The sequence below is a fragment of the Electrona antarctica genome (assembly GCF_951216825.1).
Source record: "Electrona antarctica genome assembly, chromosome: 2".
In the NCBI taxonomy this organism is placed as follows: domain Eukaryota; kingdom Metazoa; phylum Chordata; class Actinopteri; order Myctophiformes; family Myctophidae; genus Electrona; species Electrona antarctica.
The window spans coordinates 11,100,340-11,127,839 of record NC_136807.1 but is presented as its reverse complement, the minus strand read 5'-3'; the positions used below and the strand labels follow the sequence as shown (position 1 = coordinate 11,127,839).

Below are 27,500 nucleotides of genomic sequence, written 5' to 3'. Positions count from 1 at the left end.
CGATTTTCCTCTGTACAGGTTCAATCTCTGCACTTTTTTGCCAGTGTGTGTGGTACAATCATTTTGGAACAAATTGGACTTTCTCAAGCATCAGACGTACGCAGCGTTTTAGTAACAGTGTCCAGCTTTGAGCTCCATGCCTCTCTGAGCTCACTGTTATAGTCGGACACAGAACGCATGCGGTATACTCACTGGGGACCATGTCTTATCCCATTTAGACCTGAGGACGATTCTACAATAATGTCCTCTAAATCGTGACAGTTTTCTGAAAAACCCTATGTTTCTGTCAGTGGTTCTCAAACATTTTCATCTCAAGGACCCCCAAGATTATATATGTAATTGGCCACCAACCCCCATCTGAAAATGTTGTTCCAGGGACACCCCAGAATCAAAGATTTAAGTTAAAAACGTTTGCTCTGAAAAAATATAGGCTATATTCAAAGATTTGCGCCACATTTTCACGATTTTTCAAAAATAGCAGACCTACAAGCTCGTAGCACGGCACTCGGTGCACTTGCCGCGCTATGAGCTTGTAGATCTGCTATTTTTCAATAGCTAAAGTATAACATATTGTAATGCTTAAAACACCAACAGGGGTTCCCGCCCAAAATGGATTAACTTTGCTATGTTTTCTTGACAGAATTACTGGAGTTGTGACTTACAGCACTGGTTCCCAAAGTGGGGTTCGGGGACCCCCAGGGGTCCTTGAGGGAGTTCCAGGGTGTACCCAGCTAAATTATAGTTTGGAACCAAATGGACTCTTATGGGTCTATGACTCTGAGAGTGTACATATGGAACCATACGTACCCTAACGGGTCCGTTTGGTTCCATTTGTACACTCTCAGAGTTAAATTAACATTGATTTTACAATATAAATTGGTGGTCCCAGATATATAAATGACATTAAATGGGGGTCTGTAGAATGATGCATGTCAAACTGGGGGTCTTTGAAATTAAACTGGTTGAGAATCACTGCTAGAGCCGTAAAAATCTTCTCTTATGGGGGTCCCTGGCATATATTTTCCAAATGAGGGTCCGTGGGCTCATTGGTGTCAATTTGGGGGTCCTTGACATGAAAAAGTTTGGGAACCACTGACTTACAGTCCTAGTGTAGACGCAGTGCTTCCCAAACTACAGTGAAAATAGCTAGATGTACAAGCTCACAACGCATCGCTTCGTGCCGTGTTGTGAGCTTGTAGATCGGCTATTTTCACACATTTTTAAATATATTTTCTAATTTATGGAATGTCTTAGATCTTTTCTTTGATTTCTTCATTAAATTACTGGAAATGTTTTTAATTTGTTTGAAATTCATGAAAAATGTTACCTTTTTTGGGGGGGAAAAGTTTTTTGAAAATGTTTCGAAATAATAATTATTAAAAACCAAACGTAGGAGACAAAAACTAAGGGGACCCATAACAATGTGTCTGCGGCCCACAAATGGGTCCCGACCCACTGTTTGGGAACCAGCTGTGCTTTAGTAGAGTACATGTTCCGAAATCCCAGACATGAATTGAGGCGCATTAAACCTCTTCAGGTAAAGTTTAGTTTCGCGTTGCCAGACTGTTGCCTCTTGCAAATTTTCAAATGCTTCCGTCATACAGTCTGGAGCAACGGAAAAGCTGTCATGAGTATAGATAATATAAATATAAATCAGCTAAGCATAAATATAGCTTGTTGCTTAGCAGGAAAGGAAATGCAAAAATAAAATGTAAAGATGTTTTAAAATATATTTTCGTGAATGGAAATGGCATCTTTCTTGCTCGGATTTCGGGCGGTGTAGGCTAGTTCTAGACTCTCTATAAACATTCAGAGATTGTGGAATAGTTGTCTAGCTACGCGAGACTAGGTAAACTAGATCTAGGTTTTTTAAGATATTTTGGGGGCTTTTTTGCCTCTATTTGACAGTAGGTAGACAGGAAACGGGGAGAGAGATGGGGGGAGGACTCAGGACACACAGCAAAGTCCGTCGGGATCGGGACTTGAACCCGCAACACACTGTAAAGCTGGCTTACCAGCCAAGGTGCCTAGACCACTGAGCCACGGCCCAGGCCGAGACCATAGGTAAAGTTTGACGTTGTTTTTCCTTTTCTCTGTGTCCCAGCTGTCCACCACCACAGCGTCCCGTGCAGCCTTCATGCAGTGTCTCCGCTGGGGCGCGTGGAGCCCCTTCCAGGGTGGGGACTGGACAGGAGAAGAGGTTCAGCTCGCCCTGCAGGGTGGCAGCAGCGGTGCCACCCTGCCCAACCCGTATGGAGTCATGGTCTACAGTGCAGACGCGCCACCGCCGCCCACTACATCTGAGAACCCTGCAGAGCCAGGCTCGGCAGCCCCTCCAAGCATGGCTCAGGTACAGTGGTGGAACGTAACTACTATACGTATATATCGGTACCCCCCCCCCCCCCCCCCCCCATCGTCTTTTAACATTGGTCTGGTTGCTAGGCAACGCCTCCGTCACCCCAGCACCAGGATCTTTGACCACGGCCCCCATAGACCTCTGTTCAAAGTAGGATTTTCAAAGCCTTATAACACTGAAAATGCGAGCGCTGTCCTTGGTTATCGGACATCCATCCGAGGTTCGGATGTCGTTTGTGATTTTGTTGTGATCGCTCCCGAAACGTTAACGTTAATAATGGCCGATCGTTACAGTGAGGGTCTCCAGGCGGGAAACAGGAAATGAACATGAGCCTAAAATAGAATAATCCCCCTGGCAGGGCTTACCTACACTCTGCTGCCCCCTAGCGTGGCACAGGAAGAATTAAAGTACTGTACTTACGTACAATGTGTTTACTTTTACTCCAGTACATCTCAGAGGCAAATATTGTACGTACTCGTATTCAATCAAGTTCGTATTGTACACTCGTATTTTCAGTGTTATAAGGCTTTGAAAATCCTACTTTGAACGGAGGTCTATGGGGGCTGTGTGCAATTGTGTGTCCAATACAATACAATTATCTCTGTGTCCAATACGTTTGTACTTTTTACAAGTACATTTTGAATTCCGGACTTTTACTTGTAACGGAGTCGTTCCACATTGCAGTAGTGATACTTTTATTAAACCCATTTTGGACGGGAACCCAATTTTTTTATTTTGGTGTTAGCATTATGTTATGCTTTAGCTGTTGAAAAATAGCAGATCTACAAGCTCATAGCGCGGCACCGAGTGCCGCGCTACAAGCTTGTAGGTCTGCTATTTTAGAAAAATCTTTGAATATATATTCTTTCAGAATATATATTTTTAACTCAAATCTTTGCTTCTGGGAGGTCCCTGGAACAACATATTTTCCCCTGGGTGGTCGGCGGCCAATTACATATAATCTTGGGGGTCCCTTGACATGAACATGTTTGAGAACCACTGACATACTGTAGAAACATGGGTTTTTCAGAAAACTGTCAGAATTTAGAAGACATTTGTAGAATCGTTCCCATGTCAAAATGGGTTAAGTAAAAACAATCAAGCATTTTTTCCATTTCCACCACTGCTCAGGTATACCGCAGGCAAGTGTGGGGGGGGGGGGGGCGGGGGGGGGGGGGGGGGAGGCCAGCGTTTTCCAACAAAAAGAGTGGAAATGTGTCACTATTTCATTACCGCTCGATAAGCCCACCTCGGCTATCAGAGGCCATATGTTTCCCCTTAAGAAACAGACAAAGCGCGTTAGCTGATATTTAGTGACATGTCATCTGTCATTTTGTCGCAACTATCTCGGCAAACAATTTGGCCTCGCTTGATTGCATGCCCGAAGCAGAGACAGTAATAGTGGTGTTATGGGGAAAAGGAAAGAAAATAAAGAATAGAAGGGAGATTAGATTAAGTTATCATTTCTCTGGCTGAGAGCTGTCTTAACCGGTTAAGACCCGGAACCCATCTGTGTCACCCTATAGCTTTTAAAGGAGCATTCAGTGATTTGGGTGATTTGGAAAAAACCCCGGTCCACCCCGGTAACAAGATGTGCACGTATACACGCTCTACAGTGGGGGAAGTACAACAGACCAACAGCACGTGCACCAAGGCCCGCCCCACTCGATCATGATTGGAGGAAGGTCCCTCTCATCCTGATTGGATGAAGGCTTTGCCACCCAAAACCCAAACCGAAACTAGGGTTTTTTGACTCCAGGGGCTCACTGGGGACAGGGAGGAACTCCTTATATGGTCAGCACACTTTATAGTAGGGAGGATTATCCAAAAAATAAGAAAAGATATGTGATATTTGAATTAAGTGAAATCACTGAATATACCTTTAACTATAGGGTATTTGACCATTATTTTAAACTTTAGCTGTTGAAGTACGAATACATAGTAGCATATATTCCAAATACATAAGCCCTTGACATGAGAAGGATTGAGAACCACCGATATAGAAACATTTGTAGAATCTGGTCTTAGGTCTCAATGACTTAATGACTGATTTTGTTTTCTCTCTCTCTCTCCGCTGCAGGAAGTCGGGGATGACAGAGAAGAAGACATGGTGCGGTTCCACCTGTGGTCCACTGAGGAAGGGAAGGCGCTGAGCCCCAAGGCCTCTCTAAGGACCCGACGACAACGACAGCGACAGGAGGAGGAGGAGGAGGAGGAGGAGGCAGCATGGCACAGAAGACCGCCCGCGCTGGGTAAATATCAGCATATTTGTGCTGCAGCTTAAAGGGCCTTGCAAACGTGAAGCGAGGAACGCAGGCGTTGTTGCCTGGATCAACACAGGTCTCCTCCAGGTCTGTTGAAGAGGGTCTGGATCAACACAGGTCTCCTCCAGGTCTGTTGAAGAGGGTCTGGATCAACACAGGTCTACTCCAGGTCTGTTGAAGAGGGTCTGGATCAACACAGGTCTACTCCAGGTCTGTTGAAGAGGGTCTGGATCAACACAGGTCTCCTCCAGGTCTGTTGAAGAGGGGCGCAACAACGCAAGCGTAAAAAAAAAGCTAAACAGATTCCAGGTCTGGTAAGTCGCGGGCGTGTGTACGTAACGAGCACGCGCGCAACAAATTCACGGGACCACGCTCACGTAAATACGCTTGCAATGCTTGCAGCACCTCCATTTGTACACTCTCAGAGTTAGATTAACTTTGATTTTACAATATGTATTGGGGTCCCAGAGATAGAAATGACATTAAATAGGGGAACCGTAGCCTAATTCAGGTCAAACCGGGGGAACTTGACATGAAAATGGTTGAAAATCAATGCTAGAGCCGTACAAATCTTCTCTTATTGGGGTCCTTGGCATATATTTTCAAATGGGGGTCCGCAGGCTAATGAGTACCATTTTGGGGGTCCTTGGCATGAAAAAGTTTGGGAACTGCTGGCTTAATGTGTAGCCTCAGCCCCATATGCAAATGTAATGTTACGGCGTTCTATATTCAGTGCTTTCCAGGAAAAGTTTCACGCTTTCATGTTTCCCCAATGCACACAAATAAAGAGAAGGGTCCTTTCCACGTTGATTTTCTAAGAACAAAGGAAGTGGTGCTTCAAGTGATGTTTTCAACCCTCATGTTTGCTTTTGAAAGCAGCTTAAACATTCTTTATTTTCCTGACCTGAGAATGATGTTTTATTTACACACACTGTGTGCGTGTGTGCGTGCGTGCGGGGAAGCAATACAGTACCTTACCTCAAAGTCAGTGGTGGAAAGTAACTAAGTACATTTTCTTAACTACTGCGCTTAAGTACAATTTTGAGGTGTTTGTACTTTACTTGTGTATTTCCAATACTCTCACTTTGACTCCACTAAATTTCAGAGCCAAATATTGTACTTTTACTCCACTACCATTATTGGAAAACTTTAGTTACTTTGATTATTATTACAAAACATACATTTCATACACTTCAGCACTATACTGTACATGTCGGCGACGCATTGAGCTTGTAGATCTGCTATTTTCAAAAGATGTATATGCATTTGAAAACTTGAAATGGGACATTCTGCATAAATTAGTACTTTTACTTTTGGCACTTTCACATTTCGATGCCAATACCTTTGTCCTTTTACTGAGTGTTTCTACGTTGCAGCATTGAATACTTTTCCTCAAGTAACTGTAAAGTGCTCTGTGCTCCAAACAGCCGCAGTAACACCCAGGAGGAACGCTCCTAACGTTCTAAACAACATCCATCAAAACCCCCAGAACCCCAGACCACCGGGCTTCCTCCGCAGCTCCGCTAGTGTTATCTCCATAGTACCACCTGCTTCCCTGCATGATTAGCATGCTGGTGATTGGGGTCTGGGGGGGGACCTTGACTGACTGCTATGGCCCACTTGATCTTGAACAAGCTTGACATTGCTATCTTTAAGCTATAGCTTCGTCTGCTCCCAAACAGGAACTCTGGCGTAAAGTAAACCAGTGTTAATGTGTTCACAATATTTTGATTTAGTCTTTTGAATACACACTATTTAGTCTTAGTCCTGATTTAGTTTTCTGAGAAACCTTAGTCTACTTAGTCTTCGTCTTAATGCAATAATTTTACCAGAAAAGATTTAGTCTTAGTCTTTTTTTTGGCTTTTTGCTTTTGCCTTTATTTCATATATTTGATGGAGGGACAGACAGTAGGCTGACAGGAAATGGGGAGAGAGATGGGCGGAAGACATGCAGTAAAGGCCGTCGGGATCGGGAGTCGATCCCGTGGCACACTGCCAGACTGAATTACCAGCCAAGGTGCCTGGACCACTGAGCCACGGCCCAGGCCTAGTCTTAGTCTTTTGAATAACACACTATTTTGTCTTAATCCCTAACCACACCAGAGGGTCGCCATGGAACTCCTTGCGACTACTTGCAACCATTATTCCCAATGGCATGTTGCAAGGAGTTGCATTGGTGTGGTTTGTTTTGTTGCAAGGAGTTGCATTGGTGTGGTTTGTTTTGTTGCAAGGAGTTGCATTGGTGTGGTTTGGTTTGTTGCAAGGAGTTGCATTGGTGTGGTTTGGTTTGTTGCAGGGAGTTGCATTGGTGTGGTTTGTTTTGTTGCAAGGAGTTGCATTGGTGTGGTTTGTTTTGTTGCAAGGAGTTGCATTGGTGTGGTTTGGTTTGTTGCAGGGAGTTGCATTGGTGTGGTTTGTTTTGTTGCAGGGAGTTGCATTGGTGTGGTTTGTTTTGTTGCAGGGAGTTGCATTGGTGTGGTTTGTTTTGTTGCAGGGAGTTGCATTGGTGTGGTTTGTTTTGTTGCAGGGAGTTGCATTGGTGTGGTTTGTTTTGTTGCAGGGAGTTGCATTGGTGTGGTTTGTTTTGTTGCAGGGAGTTGCATTGGTGTGGTTTGTTTTGTTGCAGGGAGTTGCATTGGTGTGGTTTGTTTTGTTGCAGGGAGTTGCATTGGTGTGGTTTGTTTTGTTGCAGGGAGTTGTGGTTTGTTTTGTTGCAGGGAGTTGCATTGGTGTGGTTTGTTTTGTTGCAAGGAGTTGCATTGGTGTGGTTTGGGCCTTAGTCCTATTTAGTCCTTAGTCTTTTAGTCTTAGTCTATAGTCAGCAAAATGAACAGCGAGTAAACAGAGCCATCCAGAGTATTTACGGCGTGTTGCTGCAACAGCAGCGACATTATGCTATTCCCCCAACCCTCATAAAGCCATAGCTGCGTTATTGGCCTGGGTTTGGCTCATAAAAAATATATATTTTATAACTGTGTGCACGCCACAGTATCACTGTAGTGGAAGTTATATAGTCTTAACCGATTTTGGGCGGGAACCCCTTTTGGTGTCAGCATTATGTTATGCTTTAGCTATTGAAAAATAGAAGATCTACAAGCTCATAGCGCGCCACCGAGTGGCGCGCTACGAGCTTGTATAGGTCTGCTATTTTTGAAAAATCGAAGAACCACTGACATAGAAACATAGCTTTTTCAGAAAAGTGTCAGGATGTAGAAGACATTTTTAGAATCTAATCTCAGGTGAAAATGGGTTAATATTCTCCCTCTGCCGCTGTGATGAAAGGTCTCTCACACGGGGGCCGTCAAGTGGCTTTCTTAGTGAAATAGAGTTCTGAATCACACACTCTCTCTCAGAACCAACCTATAGGCCCACAGCGGTGTTGTAAAAAGTACCTCACATTTCAATAGAATTCAGTAAAAATCGGCTAGGGCGGAACTCTCCTCTAAGTTATCTTTCTAACAAAATAGACAATTTGCGCCCGCACACTGCAGATCTGCTCGGTACAAGAGAACAAATTTAAAGTTTTCGGACCCTACGGACCTTAAACCATTTAGGCCTGACCTCAAAATTAAAAAGAAATATTCTAAATCCTCCAGTTTTCTGAAATAAATAGTTTCACGATTTTTCAAAAATAGCAGATCTACAAGCTCGTAGCGCGCCACCGAGTGGCGCGCTACGAGCTTGTAGATCTGCTATTTTTCAATAGCTAAAGCATAACATAATGCTAACACCAAAAGGGGTTCCCGCCCAACATGGTTTAATTCAGGCATGCCTTATCTTTCTTGTAAAGGAAGGAGAGCTCACACAGCTCGTAGGCTACTAGTCACGATAACACCATTTTTTTTTATTGAAAGACCTTGAAGAAGCCATATTGTTTGCCGAAACTTTGGTCTTTCAATAAAGAAAGGATTGTTGCATTGTGACTAGTACGATCTGCAGTGTGACCTCTCATTCCTTTACAAAACTTAACGTAACCTCCCCAATATTGGTGCACTTTACTTTGTTCTGATGCCTTATCGTTCTGAAAGAAAGGTGTTTGGAGTCCATTCATTCATAGCCTGAATCTCTGTCCCTATTTTGCCCCAGTGTCTTAAGCACTTTGAACCTGGTGCCATTTTGAGCATGATATGGCGAACAAAAAATGTCAAAATTCTCCAAAATCGTGGGAGAAAAGCAGATCTACAAACTCACAACACCTCACATTGTTATACAACAAAGTATATACAGTAGGGCTAAAGCGTTTATTACGTTTTCTACGTTTCCCAGTGTTACTGTACTTCAGGGTTCCCCAATTAATTGTCCTCAAGGGCCATGTTTTGACTATAGGGAACCAGGCTGGGGGCCGAGTCCGCACGAGCAAAAAATTGGGTTTTTTATTTTTTCATTAATTAATTAAAAATTGTTCTCAACCAGTGGTCCGGGGACCACCAGTGGTCCTTGAGGGGGTGCCCAGTTTGACATGCATAGGCTACTGACCCCCATTTAATGCCATTTATATCTGGGACACCCCCCCCCCAAAAAAAACAAAACAAAAAACTTTTTTATTTTTATTTATTTTTTAATTCTTCCAGGGGCCACAAGGGGGCGCTCCGCGGGCCGCCTATTGGGGAACCCTGCTGTACTTTGTGTGTCACTGCGTGAAAAGAGGAGTTAACGGGCAATTATGGGCACTAGATTTGCTCGTAAACCTCAAGTTTAGCAGCATATACAGTAATATACGGTAATATTGGTGTGATGGTACAATTCGGGAGTTTACCGGAGTTTGTTGGAAAGTTTAATGGGAGTTTCCTGTAATATACACATCCGTATTCCATGCTTTTTGCGCTGTGTGTGTGTGTGTGTGTGTGTGTGTGTGTGTGTGTGTGTGTGTGTGTGTGTGTGTGTGTGTGTGTGTGTGTGTGTGTGTGTGTGTGTGTGTGTGTGTGTGTGTGTGTGTGTGTGTGTGTGTGTGTGTGTGTGTGTGCGCGTGCGTGTGTGGGTAGTGGAAGCTAGGCCTATATTTCTATTTGCAAATGCAATGCAATTGCATTTGCGCGTGCGCGCGCACGCTCACACGTCCGGGTACTGTGTTTTGTAGTGCTTGCCTAGTTAGAATATTTGCATGCAAAGGATCTGTAGGTGCTATCTTTGAAGCCTCTGGCTATATTTGTACTATATGATGAGGCGGTGCCAAATGTGGAAGAAAATTGCATTGCATTTGCAAATAGAAATATAGGCCTAGCTTCCACTACCCCCACACACACACACACACACACACACACACACACACACACACTCTCTCTCAGGACCAACCTATAAGTTATTCAAGATACTTACCGACACTGACTGAGTCTTTCCCAGCGGGGGAATCAATCCTCGCCGTCAAGCCATGCATTTTCATAAATCCGGGATTTGACTCTCATGTCTGGAAAGTAGTTTTCCACTTTATGTGACCTTATCGTTGGCTTTGTGGCCAATGAGAAGCTGAGATGAGAAAAAAATATGCAAAATATATGGTAATGCATCTGTCATAGATGCTCATTAAAGAGCTTTTTAACCTGGAATCTCCATGTTGAGCATGACGTCATAATATCAACATCCGTAATCCAAATCAACTGGGAGGAGACGTGGCAGACCAAGGACCGGATTGGGGTTGGATTCAGTGTTGTTTTTGGCAGAAAGTTTTGATTTTAGTTTTAGTCATAGTCTCTTGAATAGTTTTCATTTAGTTTTAGTCACATTTTAGTCACCTGGAATGTTAGTCTAGTTTTAGTCGACTAAATATCATAAGATTAGTCGACTTTAATCGACTAAAACTAGGCTGACACTAAAACATTCCAAGTGAGTAAAATGTGACTATAAAAACTAACTAAAATAAAAATGTGCTGCCAAAAACAACACTAGTACTGTATACTGTACAGTACCATGATGCCTGCTGAAGAGTACAGTATAAGGAACAAAGTGCAGTGGACACAGTCAGGGCACATTGTGACAGAGAGCTAGACAGCCCTGCTCCGTGCGTCCTGGCTGTGTGCGGTGTATTCTCTGAGCAGATGGGTGCTAGATGTGACCCAATACAGTGGTTTGAGACACACGTAGGCCATGGTCATTTTTTACTTATTATGAAACTACATAATGTAAGCTTTCATATGATGTATTGTTCATTGAAATTGAAGAAAAAATGAAGAAGATATGACCATCTGAAACTTGTTGCCTCAAGTCACCTCATGCAACACGGTGAAGCCATTTTCAAAAAGGTCCAAAAAATAAAATAAAAATAAAGTGTGGGAGAGAGAAGTGAGATTTAAATATCACCATGGTTACCATGGTTACCATGCACCAACCAGTCAGCTTGTGTCAAACTGTACGTGTAACTATAACAAAATAAATGACAATTTTCACTCAGAAATTTCTTTTTGAACCAGAAACATATTTTATTTCATTGTTATAACTTTTTAATTAAAAAAGCAAGACTGTTGCACACCTACAAGCGACGTGTGCGTATACTGTAGGAGAAGGACAGCCAAGTGCCTGACATACTAAAAAAACGAACAAAAAAACTCCTGCACACTGTCTTCAAAGTTTATTAAGGGAACCGCAACATTTTATTTTATTAAAAAAGAAGAAAAAATAAATAATATTGTTAACCCATTTTGGGCGGGAACCCCATGGTGTTTTAAGCATTATGTTATGCTTTAGCTATTGAAAAATAGCAGATCTACAAGCTCATAGCTCATGAACTTGTACTGTACAGGTACATAGGTCTGCTATTTTTGAAAAATCGTGAAAATGTGCCTCAAATCTTTGAATATATATTCTTTCAGAGCTAGCGCTTTTAACTCAAATCTTTGCTTGGGTTCCTGGAACAACATATTTTCAGATGGGGCCAATTTCATATATTTTCGGCACAACATATAGTTTGAGCACAACTCACATTTGTTGAATCGTCCTCAGGTCAAAATGGGTTAACGTTGGAGCGGCATCTCCAGCCATCTCATAGTCCTCCATATACATCAGTACCCCCCCCCCCCCCACACTCATGTCTTTCTTTAGGCATACTGTCTGTTGGATGCAGCCCACGGGCCACGTGATCCATGCCCACGTATAGTTGGCTCCCCATAGCACTTGCTGCTGGCTGCGGACTCCGGCTGCTGCTGCTGCCTGTGGCAGTAACCGGCCAGCCTCTTTCGCCTGGCTGCTATATACACATAGAGTTATAAATAACTAGAGCCGTGCCCCGTTGGGCACTGGCCTACTTGGAACGATGCAAGTTTTGGAAATGCACGCTCCACCCAGTTAGAATGTCTGTGTCCCCTTTTATGGCCACTTTTTTGGCCATATATGGAGTTCTTTATTTGTCAGGCATGCTCCAGATGTCAGACCATCTCTGTCCCTTTGTTCCTGCCGTATATATGGGGTTCTGTGTCAGGCGTGACTGCAGTGCCCCGGCTGTAGAGCACCGAGTCGGTAGCGATGGAAGTTGGAGATCCATGCCCCAACCCGGCTATGCAATACCCGTTGTACCCGTGTCCGAGTACCCGTTCCACCCATCTGTCTGTGGCCCTTTTATGCCCATTGTAACGACTCACTGAGTCTAGGACGGTTATTTTAAATAAGGCAAGTTAGTGAAAGTTAGTGAAAGACATTAGTACAAGTGATGTGCTACAAAGTGCTAATACAGTGAGCAGGGCTGCAGGAACCTAAAGCAAAGAAATAATCAAAATATCCTATACACTACATCCTCAGCTCCCCAATCTGACTACTTAGCTGCTACATACTGTAGCAAAAATAAAAGCTAACTGTCTACTCTTTAGCCTAACGCAAAACAAAAGTAAGGCGATTTCTGTATCTGTCTCTCATTACAGCCGTACACACAGACAGTGACTTGGTGCATTTATAGACATAAAGGTGCGTTCAGACTTGAATTTAAACATTCGCCTTGGTTCGTCCCGTTTGTGCTTCACCAGGTCACGCCACGCCCCGCTGCGCCCGTTCGCGGAGCTCGTGCAACTTCTCGTCTTTGCATTGACTTTGTATGTAATCGCGCCGCTCTAACCATCCAAGTCTGAACGCACCTTTAGATAGTTAGATATGTATACAATATAGAGTGCTATATGTCTACATAAAATACTATCTAAATTACACAAGATGAGCCTTTGCATACGCCTGTAAGGTCGTCGGGGCTAGGGCAAGTGCTACGGGCTCCGATGGAGTCTGAAGAGGTGGGGTTTCAGACAAGATTGGGAGTGAGTCTGCGGTTCTGATTGCTGATGGGAAGTTCATTCCATAACATACTCTACTCTACCGTGCAGATTGGTTAACCCATTTACCGCTAGCATTAATTAATCCCTCGATCGCGTACTGCCAGGGTTTTATCGCGCGTAACACTTACTTTGAAGAGCCAAATATCCGTAATTCCATGTTCCTGTGACAAACTGATTGACAAACCGGTTGTTGTTCTCTCGGTCGATGGTGGATAAAGCCGACCGCGAGTATCACAGCGCCTGCTACAGGCCGTTGAAAACGCTTGTCTGGCCCAGAAACTGCCCCCTCAATGTCGTTTCTGAGATACAGGGCTTTTAATGCAGGGCTTAGAATGGATGTGGATGCGCGCGCATCTTCAAAATGGCTGCGACAGTGTGTGTGTTGTGTCCCAGAATATTGTTTGCGGTAGCAACATCAGCTAACCATCGAAACCGATCAAACAGTGATTAAACAATTAGAACACGAGAAATCTGTGTTTGGCGGAGCAGTTAGAAAGAGTAGGTTCTCGTTTTCCTCGTGCCCGGCGGCAGGGCGGTTAAATAACTATTCAGCAAATACGTCCCGGATTTCACCTCCAAGCCAGCATTGAAATAGACACTGATGTCACACTGATGTCTGTCTAAAACGCTTTGCTCCTTTCTAGCCACCGTCTAGCATTTTATAGCGGATTTATACTGCAGAGTCGAGCTGTGGAATTAGCTTGGAGCATTTTGACTTTGTTGCAATTCAATCAACAACAACAAGGCAATGGAAATAAAGATTGCATTGTGTTCGTTTCCCTGCCAGCACCTGTCCGTGTTCCATTATATCTCTAACTAGGCTGTGAAATTAACAGGGTCTTCAGATATACAGCAGCCCATTGGGGAGGAATGACAATGTTGCTCTGTTCACCGGGAAAATAATGAAAAGGAATAGTTTGTATTTAGCTACAGTATACTGTATGTGAGCAACAGCATAACAGGGCGTGGACATCTTTAAATGGAGGGAAATGGAGTTGGACAGGCGTTACGTGCTCAGCGCATTCCGCTCCATATGTGGAACGCCCTACCAACAGCCATTAAGACATGTGACTCCCTAGACTTTCTTCAAAACCGCTCTCAATTAAGAGCACCTATGGACTAACCTGACTCCGCCAGGAGGGGGGAACCCAGTGTACTCTCTGCTGCCCCATCTGGCGGAGTCAGGTTACCTATGGACAGCTGCAATGCGAAACTGGCCCCCTGTAAAGGAAAAAGTCAAAGAGCTCCACCTCCCCACCCCTTTTTCCCCGCATACTGTACATGTTTATTTCCCCATTTTTACTTTCTTTATGTGATGATTTTCTGTTTTTCATAGAAGTGCACATTTGTCTTGTCTTTAAATGTTCTGATGAATTGAAAATGGAGGACCCCGATGTGTACAAGAGCTTTTCATGGTTTCATCTTCGTAGGAGGTTTTGTATTGACCTGTTGAACTGTACCCATTCTACTGGGAAATAAAATGTCCAACAATCAATCAATCAATCAATCATTTGGTGGGAATTATCAATACTAGGCTGCATGCCCCCAAAAAAAATGCAAAAAAATGTATTGTGTATAGTAATAAGTAGATTTTTAATCTTTCTAACGTCTGTGTTTTTCTCCATCTTCTCCATAGGTCAGAAGCCTCCTCCTCTGGCGTCTCCCCCAGCATCACCTCAGGGACCTGGGGTAAGACTCTCTGGTGTGTTTATCCCATTTTGGGCGGGAACCCCTTTTGGTGTTTTAAACATCATTTAGCTATTGAAAAATAGCAGATCTACAAGCTTGTAGATCTGCTATTTTTGAAAAAACTGTGAAAATGTGGCACAAACCTTTGAATATATATTCTTTCAGAGCGAACCTTTTTAACTTAAATCTTTGCTTCTGGGGCGGTCCCTGGAACTACATATTTTCAGATGGGGGGCGGAGGACAAAATCGTTTGAGAAACACTGTCAGGATTTAGAAGACATTTTGTAGAGTCGTCCTCAGGTCTGAATGGGTTAATCCATTAAGACCTGGGGTAAGACTCTCTGCTGTGTTTATTACATTAAGTCCTGATACCACATTCTACAAAATGTCTTCCAAATCCTGACAGTTTTCCTGAAAAACGTATCAGCGGTGCTCAGACGTTTTCATGTCAAGGACCCCACAGAGTGCTTGTTCTCCTCCTCATGTCCCCTAGGGTAGGTACCCTCACGTTGCAATCTAAACTGCCTCCCCCTGGCCAGCCTGATGTAGGGGAAAGGAACTGGTTGGAATAACGTGTTCCTTCCACGCGCTACGTCCGACCAGGGAAACTACCCCCTGTCAGGTGTAAAGGAGCAACTTGGACACTCAGGCATGAAGGAAGCATGAGTTCAAGTCCGTTGCTCTCCCCAGGTTGGCGGAGGGTGTGTAGAGCCCAGGATCACATTAGATAATTGACACAGGGGTGAAAAATGGGTTACAAAATTGTGGGATAGAAAAAAGGACCCCACAGAATAGAGAGTATGCGCATGCTTAAAGTGAATGGCACATCGAGTGGCAAAGCAACATGCAAAGTGAGTTTAACATTGTTTAATGTTGTTTAATGCAATCAGATAGGACTTTTCTGTGTGGATGTATGGGCTGTCAAGGCCAGAAAGTATTTTTTTGCCACTCGGTAGGCGTTCCCGCATAACTTCCCTGTTTGATGATGATGTCACGCGCATACTCTCTATTATCTGTATTTGGCCGTGGACCCCCAACTTTTTTAACTTCCATGTGTGCGTCATATACAGCAATAATGGTAGGAAAAAAGGCAATCAGAACTGATGCAGGAAATTAAATGCCATGTGAGAATATGGTTCTGTTTGGAATTCAAAATCTGAAAGTGTTACTGAATTATTTATTTTCTACATACATTAAGACATGCTTTATTTATTTTTACCGCACATAAATAATTTAGCTTGTCCCAAAAAACAACTATTTTGCTTTAGAAGACTGGGCATCGTGACTTTTACTGGACTATGCGAGGCATGTGTTCCGTGCGTGCGTGCGTGTGTGTGTGCGTGCGGGGCACAGATTTACTGTAGGCAAAGTAAGGCATTTAAAGCAAGGACGCCCGCACGACTCCAATGTCTTAGTTACTCTGAACAGTCTTACCGGGTGTTACACGACTCCAATGTCTTAGTTACTCTGAACAGTCTTACCGGGTGTTACACGACTCCAATGTCTTAGTTACTCTGAACAGTCTTACCGGGTGTTACACGACTCCAATGTCTTAGTTACTCTGAACAGTCTTACCGGGTGTTACACGACTCCAATGTCTTAGTTACTCTGAACAGTCTTACCGGGTGTTACACAACTCCAATGTCTTAGTTACTCTGAACAGTCTTACCGGGTGTGCGGTCGAGGAAAGTTGACTTTACAAGAAATTCTCTAAGGAGAGAATACCAGCACTCACGGACATGTCATTTGGTTTAAGGCACTTTTTATTATTTTATATTCGCACAGTATGCTGCAGAGCAGACACAGTATGCTGCAGAGCAGACAGTATGCTGCAGAGCAGACAGTATGCTGCAGAGCAGACAGTATGCTGCAGAGCAGACAGCACGACGTACGCGTTTCGGCGTATAGCGTTATACTATGCTGTCAACAACAGAAGTGTCACATTGTATAGTGTCCGTAGGGTGCGACACCTTCCTCTGTCCGTGTTGATGCAAATAACATAGCCAACAAGAACCCAAAAGTGCAGTCATAGTAGACAAATTCACAATATTATATATACACATCACTTTGAAAAGTGATGTGTATATAAAATGTGACACTTCTGTTGTTGACAGCATAGTATAACGCTGACGAAGGCTATACGCCCAAACACGTACGTTGTGCTGTCTGCTCTGCAGCATACTGTACGAATATAAAAGAATAAAAAGTGCCTTGAACCAAATGACATGTCCGTGAGTGCTGGTATTCTCTCCTTACTTGTTTACGTTTTTGCCTCCCCTCAGGCGAGAGGCTTTTGGTGCATTATTTGCTATGTATTTTGCCCTTTCAAGGCTGACAGACAGTGTATCAGACAGAAGGATACACATCTATTCTCTCTGTGTCCTCCTGTGTGTTCTGGAAGGGTCTTTCAAGGCTGACAGACAGTGTATCAGACAGAAGGATACACATCTATTCTCTCTGTGTCCTCCTGTGTGTTCTGGAAGGGTCTTTCAAGGCTGACAGACAGTGTATCAGACAGAAGGATACACATCTATTCTCTCTGTGTCCTCCTGTGTGTTCTGGAAGGGTCTTTCAAGGCTGACAGACAGTGTATCAGACAGAAGGATACACATCTATTCTCTCTGTGTCCTCCTGTGTGTTCTGGAAGGGTCTTTTCACGCTCCAGTGTGAAACGTGTCTGCTATTATATGGTGCACCGGGTTGAACCGATTTTCACGTCACGACATATAAACTAAACACGACACACACAATGTTCCGACCTCATTCTTCATTTGATCCTTGATCCCAGCCTAATATTCACACTATGTTGGTTATCGTATACTGTAGCCTAATAATGATTCACACTATGTTGGTTATCGTATACTGTAGCCTAATAATGATTCACACTATGTTGGTTATCGTATACTGTAGCCTAAGGGCCGATTCATACTCCTATTTTAGAGCCGAATAAAAGTCGGTTCGGCTCTGTAGAGCCTACAATGTGACGTCATTTGAGGTTCGGGGGGGCGGGTACCGTCCTAAAGTCGGCTCTTCGGTGCTACTGAAAGTTTCTGACGAACCGAAATCATTTCGGCACTACAGCGCCGAAACAGCGGTAAAATAGGAGTATGAATCGGCCCTAATAATGATTCACACTATGTTGGTTATCGTATACTGTAGCCTAATAATGATTCACACTATGTTGGTTATCGTATACTGTAGCATAATGATTCACACTATGTTGGTTATCGTATACTGTAGCCTAATGATTCACACTATGTTGGTTATCGTATACTGTAGCATAATGATTCACACTATGTTGGTTATCGTATACTGTAGCCTAATGATTCACACTATGTTGGTTATCGTATACTGTAGCATAATGATTCACACTATGTTGGTTATCGTATACTGTAGCCTAATGATTCACACTATGTTGGTTATCGTATACTGTAGCCTAATAATGATTCACACTATGTTGGTTATCGTATACTGTAGCCTAATAATGATTCACACTATGTTGGTTATCGTATACTGTAGCCTAATAATGATTCACACTATGTTGGTTATCGTATACTGTAGCCTATTCTATGAATATTATCTGTTATGAGACAATGTGATATATAATCGTGTTACTTTGCTAGGGTGCATGGATTCATTCTTGGAAATGGGATTGTGTTCAGATCTTCAACAGGACTGTTCGCATCGGTATGACGGGAGCACAGACAGACAGACACACACACACACACAGAGCCAGGAACTCTTTATGAGTAAGGCAACACCAATACGAGGTATAGGCAGTTGGTGGCTCCTCGATCTAAGCTATGATAGATCCCCAATTTTCTGTGGAGACTGGCGACAGAAGCATGCAAAATCAGCAAAACGAGGGACCTCTGGTTCTCCCCCCAGTGCGGGTGGTGGTGCTGTAAGCTTAGCGGTGTGGTGGTAGCCTAGTACGTCTACAGGTGTAAACCGCCTCTTATCGAAAATAAGTTTGCCCTGGACAAACTTTGTTCTTTCTCCGGTGCCATCGATGTCTCTGCTCTCTCAATTAACCCAAGATATATTGAAGCCAACATACACACTGGAGCGGTTATACGCACTGCACACAAAAAATACAAATAAATGTTCTATAATCGTAATCAAGGCAAAGGTTTGAAACAATAATAATAATTTCGCGCTAGGCGCTAGCCTCGTGTTGCGATATATGCTATGCTGCGCTGCGCTGCGTGTCTGGGGCAATATGCGCTGCAAAGGCAGACGAAGGCTAGAGTATAGACCATCAGTGCCAGGGCCAATATATACCACATCACAGTGTGACGTGGTATAACACAGCGCGCAGCACTGCCTGGACCATCAGTGCCAGGGCCAATATATACCATCAGACAAAAGGCTGTTCCACACCATGTCTTAACACATGCAGGACGGGAACCCCTTTTGGCGTTTTAAGGATTATTATGTTATACTTTAGCTATTGAAAAATAGCAGATCTACAAGCTCGTAGCGTGGCACTCGTGAAAATGTGGCGCAAATCTTTAAACATGTATTCTTTCACAGTGAACTTTTTAACTCAAATCTTTGCTTCTGGGACGTCCCTGGAACAACATATTTTCAATTATACATATCATATTTGGGGTCCTTGACATGAAACACTGACCACATAGAAACATTTAGAAGACATATCTGGTGTCAGGTCTTCATTTAGAAGACATATCTGGTGTCAGGTCTTCATTTAGAAGACATATCTGGTGTCAGGTCTTCATTTAGAAGACATATCTGGTGTCAGGTCTTCATTTAGAAGACATATCTGGTGTCAGGTCTTCATTTAGAAGACATATCTGGTGTCAGGTCTTCATTTAGAAGACATATCTGGTGTCAGGTCTTCATTTAGAAGACATATCTGGTGTCAGGTCTTCATTTAGAAGACATATCTGGTGTCAGGTCTTCATGGTTTAGAAGACATATCTGGTGTCAGGTCTTCATGGTTTAGAAGACATATCTGGTGTCAGGTCTTCATGGGATAACTTGTGAAAAGACCTGTGGAGGACAAAGGGAATATGGTATTGCTTCGGCACAGTGTAATGTTCTGAATACTGACTCCTTTGAAATATCGAGCCTGCCCTCCGGAAACATCGGGCGCTATTAAAAAGTATCCTGCAGTGAAAAGTTCTACAGATCACGTATGCAGCCGGCTTGTGTGTGTGTGTGTGTGTGTGTGTGTGTGTGTGTGTGTGTGTGTGTGTGTGTGTGTGTGTGTGTGTGTGTGTGTGTGTGTGTGTGTGTGTGTGTGTGTGTGTGTGTGTGTGTGTGTGTGTGTGTGTGTGTGTGTGTGCGTGCGTGTGTGTGCGCATGTGCGCGGTCTTTTTGTCTGCGCACGCGTGCATTCTGCACGTGTGTTACACGCTGATTGTGTATGCCGTTTTAAGCATGCCAGGGCTGGGCTGAGCCTGCATGGCGTGAGGCTTGAGCGATGTCTAACCCTTACTGGGCCTGTCGGTGTACACTAGGGAGTTCTGATGGATGCTACTACTCTCTGCCAGGATGGAGCCTCGCTCGCATCTCTCTCTCTCTCACTCTCTCTCTCTCTCACTCTCTCTCTCTCTCTCTCTCTCACTCACTAACTCACTCACTCACTCACGCACACACACGCACGCACGCACGCACGCACGCACGCACGCACGCACGCACGCACGCACGCACGCACGCACGCACTCACTCACTCACTCACTCACGCACGCACGCACGCACGCACGCACGCACGCACGCACGCACGCACGCACGCACGCACGCACGCACGCAGGCACGCAGGCAGGCAGGCAGGCACGCACGCACACCTCACACACCTCACACACCTCACACACCTCTTCTCAGCCTCCGAGCAGAGAAGAGGGATCACCTGTGATTCACTGTTGGATCTATGGGCCATAATGAGTCAGTCTGCACTGCTGCTGCTGGCTCAGTTTGATTAAGCTGGCCCACAGACTGTGCACCTGTAGCTGTCTGCTCTACAAGAACCCAGAACACACTCGGACACGGTGATCTGCGGTTCTGGACATGTGGTGTTGCAGATAAAACAAAAACTATTTTGTATGCACGACGGTACAGAGTGTTCTCCCGAGTGCCCCTATAAAGAAGTTTGTTTTCCTAATGTGGAGCAACACGAAATCTACCTTTTTGTTCACGTGAAACGTAGATTTGTATCTAGCCAAGCTGGCTCTTAAAAAAAATGTGATAATTAGGGATGTCCCGATCACGTTTTTTTTTACTCCGGATCCGATCATTTGATTTGGAGTATCTGCTACAGTATATTTACTTTGATTTGGAGTATCTGCTACAGTATATTTACTTTGATTTGGAGTATCTGCTACAGTATATTTACTTTGATTTGGAGTATCTGCTACAGTATATTTACTTTGATTTGGAGTATCTGCTACAGTATATTTACTTTGATTGAGTACAAAGTTGTGACCGATACATCGAAACGTGTTTTCTTGCACTGCTGATTAAAAAGTAGGCTTAACTGTCTGAGTCGCTCCAGTGCCTTCCTTCCTCTCGTTCTATATTACATTTTCATTTAAATTAAACGAAAGCCACTTTCAACCCGGCATCACTGTTTTGGCAGTTGTTGCTATGTTATACTTTGGCTTTTGAAGAATAGAAGATCTACAAGCTCATAGCTTGTAGATCTGCTGCTTTTGAAAAATTGTGAAAACATGTGTTTAAACATATTATATTCTTTCACAGCGAACATCTTTTATTCAAATCTTTGTGCTTCTGGAAGGTCCCTGAAACAACATATTTTGAGATTGGGGTCGGTGGCCAATTTCATATAATTCTGGGGGTCCTTGACATGAAATAGCCTGAGAACCACTGATATAGAAACAGGTTTTCATTGTCATGATTTAAGAAGACATTTGCAGAATTGGTTCTCAGGTATAAATGGGTTAAGGTTCCTGTGTTTGAAGATAAAGTGGTAGGAAGTTTGTAAGGAAGTCTGTAATTGTTAGAATGTCATCATGAAAGAAGCAAGTTACAACTAAGAGCTTTGGGAATACATGGATCAATATTGTTACGGAGCTCACCTCTTTCATTTTATTATCGAATACTTTTTTTTAGAAGGCCAATTGATTCAAGTATTGCAGTGAGCCTGCGACACTGTCAATAAGATGATGCATTTGAGAGCAACTAAAGTTAGTAGTTAGATTTAGCATTTAATTAAATGCTACTGTATATGTTTCCCTTAAGACCTGAGACCAAATTCTACTTAACTTTTTTATTGCGGCTAGCTGTTAGCATAAATCCCAGTTCCAGGTGCCACCATACGCGTTCACTTTAAGAGTCAGAATTTGCCCCTCCCCCCACCGCCCCACACCCCCTAGCGACGGGGTCCGTATATACCAGGGGTAGGCAACCTTTATTATCAGAAGAGCCATTTTTGGCCCAAAAACGTATTAAAAAAAAAGAAAAGAAAAAACTCTTATTCCTTTTCATACTTCTTTGCCGTAGCAACTGGGAGCCATGGGAGTGGACCTATAAGAGCCTAGAGCCACAGGTTGCCTACCCCTGGTATACGGACCCGGCGCAAAAATAATTAATTTCTTCTAAATCATGACAGTTTCTGAAAAACCTATGTTTCTATCTCAGAGGTTCTCAAACTATTTCATGTCAAGGACCCCAAAAATTATATGTATTGTATTGGCCGCCGAACCCATCTCAAAATGTTTTGTTCCAGGTACCCTGGCTCCAGAAGCAAAGATCTGAGTTAAAACATTTCTCTCTGAAAGAATATATTCAAAGATAGCAGCACTCGTAGTGCAGCAGGAACTCTGTGCCGTGCTATGAGCTTGTAGATCTGCTATTTTTCAACAACTGCAGTTTAAAACAATGGTCAAAGTGGTTAAAAGCTACAGTAAGGCGTCACATATTCAGCCTCCTAATGGGTTGAATGTAGCATACGGTGCTATAAGATAAACATCTACTGAAGGTTGAATGTACAGTAGCATACGGTGCTATAAGATAAACATCTACTAAAGGTTGAATGTACAGTAGCATACGGTGCTATAAGATAAACATCTACTGAAGGTTGAATGTACAGTAGCATACGGTGCTATAAGATGGGCATCTACTGAAGGTTGAATGTACAGTAGCATACGGTGCTACTGGTTGGGTCCCTGCCTGGCTGGCTGGGTCCGTCCGAGCACAGAAATAGCGTTTTTTTCACCACCAAGTGTCACTGTTGCACAGCCTAACAGGCACACACACACACACACACACACGCACACACACACACACACACACACACACACACACACACACACACACACACACACACACACACACACACACACACACACACACACACACACACACACACAGAACAAGAACCAAAGAGTGTTGGTGAAACAGTGAGTGGGTTTATTTACACTCTGAGAGAGAGTCTAGTAATTTGATAAATGTGGTGCTAAGGCTATCATTAAAATGGGATATACTGTTAATTGCTTCATCAGTACTAAAGGACTATAAACGTAATAATGACTCATGGATAAACATTTAGTACAGGCCAGGAGGGTGCTGTGTAATATAACAGATAGAATTGTCTGGAATGCTTTCCAGGCTGGATGTGAAACCCCAAATTAGTTATAATTGAGTTATAATTAGGGTCTGGGGTTGATTGGTTGCTTGAGTTGAATAGCGTTTGCAATTCCACCTCCTTGGCCGCCGCGGTGCCGGGAGGAATTATACCAGTATTACTATGACTGGAGTGGAAGGAATCCATTCAATAGACTAACAGGTTCTTCATGACAGATTTCAAGCCACAGCAAGACAAAAAAAAGTACAAAAAGAAATGGCCACCGCTCATCTGCCGAAAAATGTAGGTGAGGTGGCGGAATCACACAAGTATAGTTCAGTCAGATAACTCACATATTGTATTTATGCTGGGGGGGAAGGTGTGGGGAAACCAAATGTTTTGTTCTTTAAAATGTTAAAAACCAAATAAAAAAATATATATAAACATTTAACCAATATTTATTATAGAATCAGAATGCAAGTGTGCATATAATATATTCTCTTGGCATTCGGCTCTGCTGCAATTCTCTCCCTGCTCGGCACAATTAAACACCATCATTAAACATAAAGAGCAGGGAGATAGATATACAATAACAACCCCCCCCATGGGGAACAGGAATAACAGAGCCCACCGGTGGTGCTGGGGTGGCGGTGGGAGCAAACAACATAACAACAACCAAGGACTGTCTAAAGAGGACGAGACGCGAAGACCGTACGGGCGACGCCATGTTGCTTATGGTGCTCCATGGAAGGAAAGAAACATGCGCAATGGGCTATATGCAGCCAACACTTCCGCGTTCAGCTTCCTTGGTCTGAACTGCACATGTTTCTTTCCTTCCATGGAGCACCATAAGCAACATGGCGTCGCCCGTACGGTCTTCGCGTCTCGTCCTCTTTAGACAGTCCTTGACAACAACCAGGAACCATATGCAGAAGGAAGGCAGGAAGAATGCATGCAGTCTAGGTGAGCTTAAATGCCCCGCCCCAATTGGTCAGCTGATTGCCACATCTGCATAATGACATGTGGGTCTTGCGAACACTGTATACGCCCACATAGAAATGCAGCATATTAACCCCTCGAATACACAATGTCCCTTGAGCATAGCGAGTATGCACTCTGCACACTCAAGTCTGTGCACAATCATTTATTGCACGTTTTCGGCCTATTGACCTTCTTCAGGCATAATCAAATATCAGTGAGATATATAGAGTAAAACTAAACTACTACTACTACACTAAAGCATTCTCGGGTGTTGTTATACCATGGTATTTTGTCTTATTCTTCTTTTATCTGACCTTGTACAGCACTTTGGTTGACCTTTATAAATAAAGTTTGATTTGAAAATGAAAATTAGTTAAAAGACTATGACTAAATCTAAATCAAAATTGCTGTCAAAAACAACACTGGTCCATTGTTGAATGTGCCATTCATTACTAGCATTAGGCTTTATGATGTCTGTATTATGATGCTCTTACATCCTACTGTTGATGTCTGTGTCAATGTTCAGTGTTTGTTTCAGTACCCCCCGCACCCCCACCCCCGAAGTGGCCAATTATTTTATGTACCAAAGATTTTAAAAAAAGAGTTCCATGCAGACTTGCAATGCTTTGCAGGATTCATTGATCGTATGATTCCCGTGCCCAGCCCCATCCCTGAGGGATTGGAGGAGATAAGGGTGGCCATAATGTAGACGTTTTATGTGATGGACGTCCAACTTTCACAATACAGATATGAAAAGGAAAAAATAATAATAAGAAGACCTGCCATGGATATTGGCAATCACATCTCAACGCACGCACGCGCACGCACGCATGCATGCACACACAGACAAAGTGCCAACACGCACGCACACACACTCTCTCTTACTCTCTCTCTCTCTCTCAAAATGAACCCCACTTGTCCGTGCTCCCCTCACCCACCCCCTTGAACTCACTATCAAGTGTTGTATAATCAATACTTAAATGCCCCCCCCCGCACGCATGCACACACAGACACACACGGTGCCAACATGCATGCATGCACACACGCACGCACACACGCACGCACGCACGCATGCACTCACGCAAGCACACTCTCTCAAGCACACTCTCTCTTACTCACTCTCACTCTCTCTCTCTCTCTCTCTCAAAATGAACCCCACTTGTCCGTGCCCCCCCCCCCCCCCCCCCCCCCCCACTCACCCCCTTGAACTCACTATCAAGTGGTGTATAATCAATACTTCAATGAACCCCCCCCCCAACACTGTCTGGGAGTCATTGTTGAACCTGCTGTATTTATATACAGTAAGCCAGGGACCATAATGCACATGTCAGGGACCATTCCTGTTGCTGTGAGGCTCCGCTGGGGAACATATACAGGCCTGGAGGCTTCACCTCCTGCTAGTCAGGATGTGAGCCTGCGTGGCTTCACCTCCTGCTAGTCAGGATGTGGCTTCACCTCCTGCTAGTCTGGGTGAGCCTGGGTGGCTTCACCTCCTGCTAGTCAGGATGTGGCTTCACCTCCTGATAGTCAGGATGTGAGCCTGGGAGGCTTCACCTCCTGCTAGTCAGGATGTGTTCACCTCCTGCTAGTCAGGATGTGAGCCTGGGTGGCTTCACCTCCTGCTAGTCGGGATGAGGCTTCACCTCCTGCTAGTCAGGATGTGAGCCTGGGTGGCTTCACCTCCTGCTAGTCGGGATGAGGCTTCACCTCCTGCTAGTCAGGATGTGGCTTTACCTCCTCCTAGTCAGGATGTGGCTTCACCTCCTGCTAGTCGGGATGTGAGCCTGGAGGCTTCACCTCCTGCTAGTCAGGATGTGGCTTCACCTCCTGCTAGTCGGGATGTGAGCCTGGGTGGCTTCACCTCCTGCTAGTCTGGATGTGGCTTCACCTCCTGCTAGTCGGGATGTGAGCCTGGGTGGCTTCACCTCCTGCTAGTCAGGATGTGAGCCTGGGTGGCTTCACCTCCTGCTAGTCAGGATGTGAGCCTGGGTGGCTTCACCTCCTGCTAGTCGGGATGTGAGCCTGGGTGGCTTCACCTCCTGCTAGTCAGGATGTGAGCCTGGAGGCTTCACCTCCTGCTAGTCAGGATGTGGCTTCACCTCCTGCTAGTCAGGATGTGAGCCTGGGTGGCTTCACCTCCTGCTAGTCAGGATGTGAGCCTGGGTGGCTTCACATCCTGCTAGTCAGGATGTGAGCCTGGAGGCTTCACCTCCTGCTAGTCAGGATGTGAGCCTGGAGGCTTCACCTCCTGCTAGTCAGGATGTGAGCCTGGGTGGCTTCACCTCCTGCTAGTCGGGATGTGAGCCTGGGTGGCTTCACCTCCTGCTAGTCAGGATGTGAGCCTGGGTGGCTTCACCTCCTGCTAGTCAGGATGTGAGCCTGGGTGGCTTCACCTCCTGCTAGTCAGGATGTGAGCCTGGGCCGTGGCTGGGAAACATACAGGCTTCACCTCCTGCTAGTCGGGATGTGAGCCTGGGCTGGGGAACATACAGGCTTCACCTCCTGCTTGTAGAGCTTTAAATAGACATTACAGTTGCATTACATTCACCCATTCACACACCGATGTCGGAGGAAACCGTGCAAGGCACCAACCTGCACACCGGGAGCAATTAGGGGGTCAGAGTCTTGCTCAAGGACACTTCGACACTAACTCTGGGGGAGCCTGGAATCTAACTGGGAACCTGACGGTTCCCATCCAGCTGCTCTACCGGCCACGCCTCCCCTGAGCCACTGCCGCCTCCGCAGTGGTGGAAGTAAAAGTAGCAACATCACAATACAAAATAAGTAAAGGCCTATATTCAAAAATGCACTTGAGCAAAAGTACACAGAAGTATTAGCAACAAAGTTTCATGATAAATGCTTTTTATATATGTGATGTATTCCCATGCTTTTTGTTCTTGCTTAATGTAAATCGCTCTGGATTAAGAGCGTCTGCTAAATGCCTACATTGTAAAGCTTTTATAGAAAATAGCAGATGTACACGGAAGGCATTGTGAACATGTAGATTTGCTGCTATTTTAAATGAAGGTGTTGATGGAAAACAATATACAGTTAGTTGTAACTCACGTTCAAGAATAGAGGGATTAAGTAGTTAAGCCATTAAGGACGGAGAACACATCTGCGTCGCTTTAGCTTTAACCACTTTTAACCATTAGCTGTTGAAAATGTGTATTAGAGATGCTCCGATAATCGGCCATATCGGCCGATATTCACTCTGATCGGTAATCAGCATTTACCCTATCTGTGATCAGCAATTTATCCTATCTGGAGAAACTGATCTTTTACACCATTTTAAGTGGTATAAATGTGAATCAGATATAGTATAACATCATTTTGCATTTTTGTGACAGGCCTAAACATTCTCCCCTTCCTCCCCACACACAGACACAGTTTTGACGTGGGTTTTGACATATAATAA

General features: G+C 44.2%; 1 protein-coding gene across 1 annotated transcript in view; it reads left to right on the top strand.

Moving 5' to 3' along the window:
• Window positions 1–27,500, top strand: part of nphp4 (nephronophthisis 4) — a 425,525-nt gene that overhangs the window by 259,620 nt on the left and 138,405 nt on the right. Inside the window, exons 9-11 of the mRNA XM_079525926.1 lie at window positions 2,105–2,350; window positions 4,437–4,608; window positions 14,500–14,552. Coding sequence (XP_079382052.1) covers window positions 2,105–2,350; window positions 4,437–4,608; window positions 14,500–14,552 — 471 coding nt within the window. The remainder of the gene's footprint in view (window positions 1–2,104; window positions 2,351–4,436; window positions 4,609–14,499; window positions 14,553–27,500) is intronic.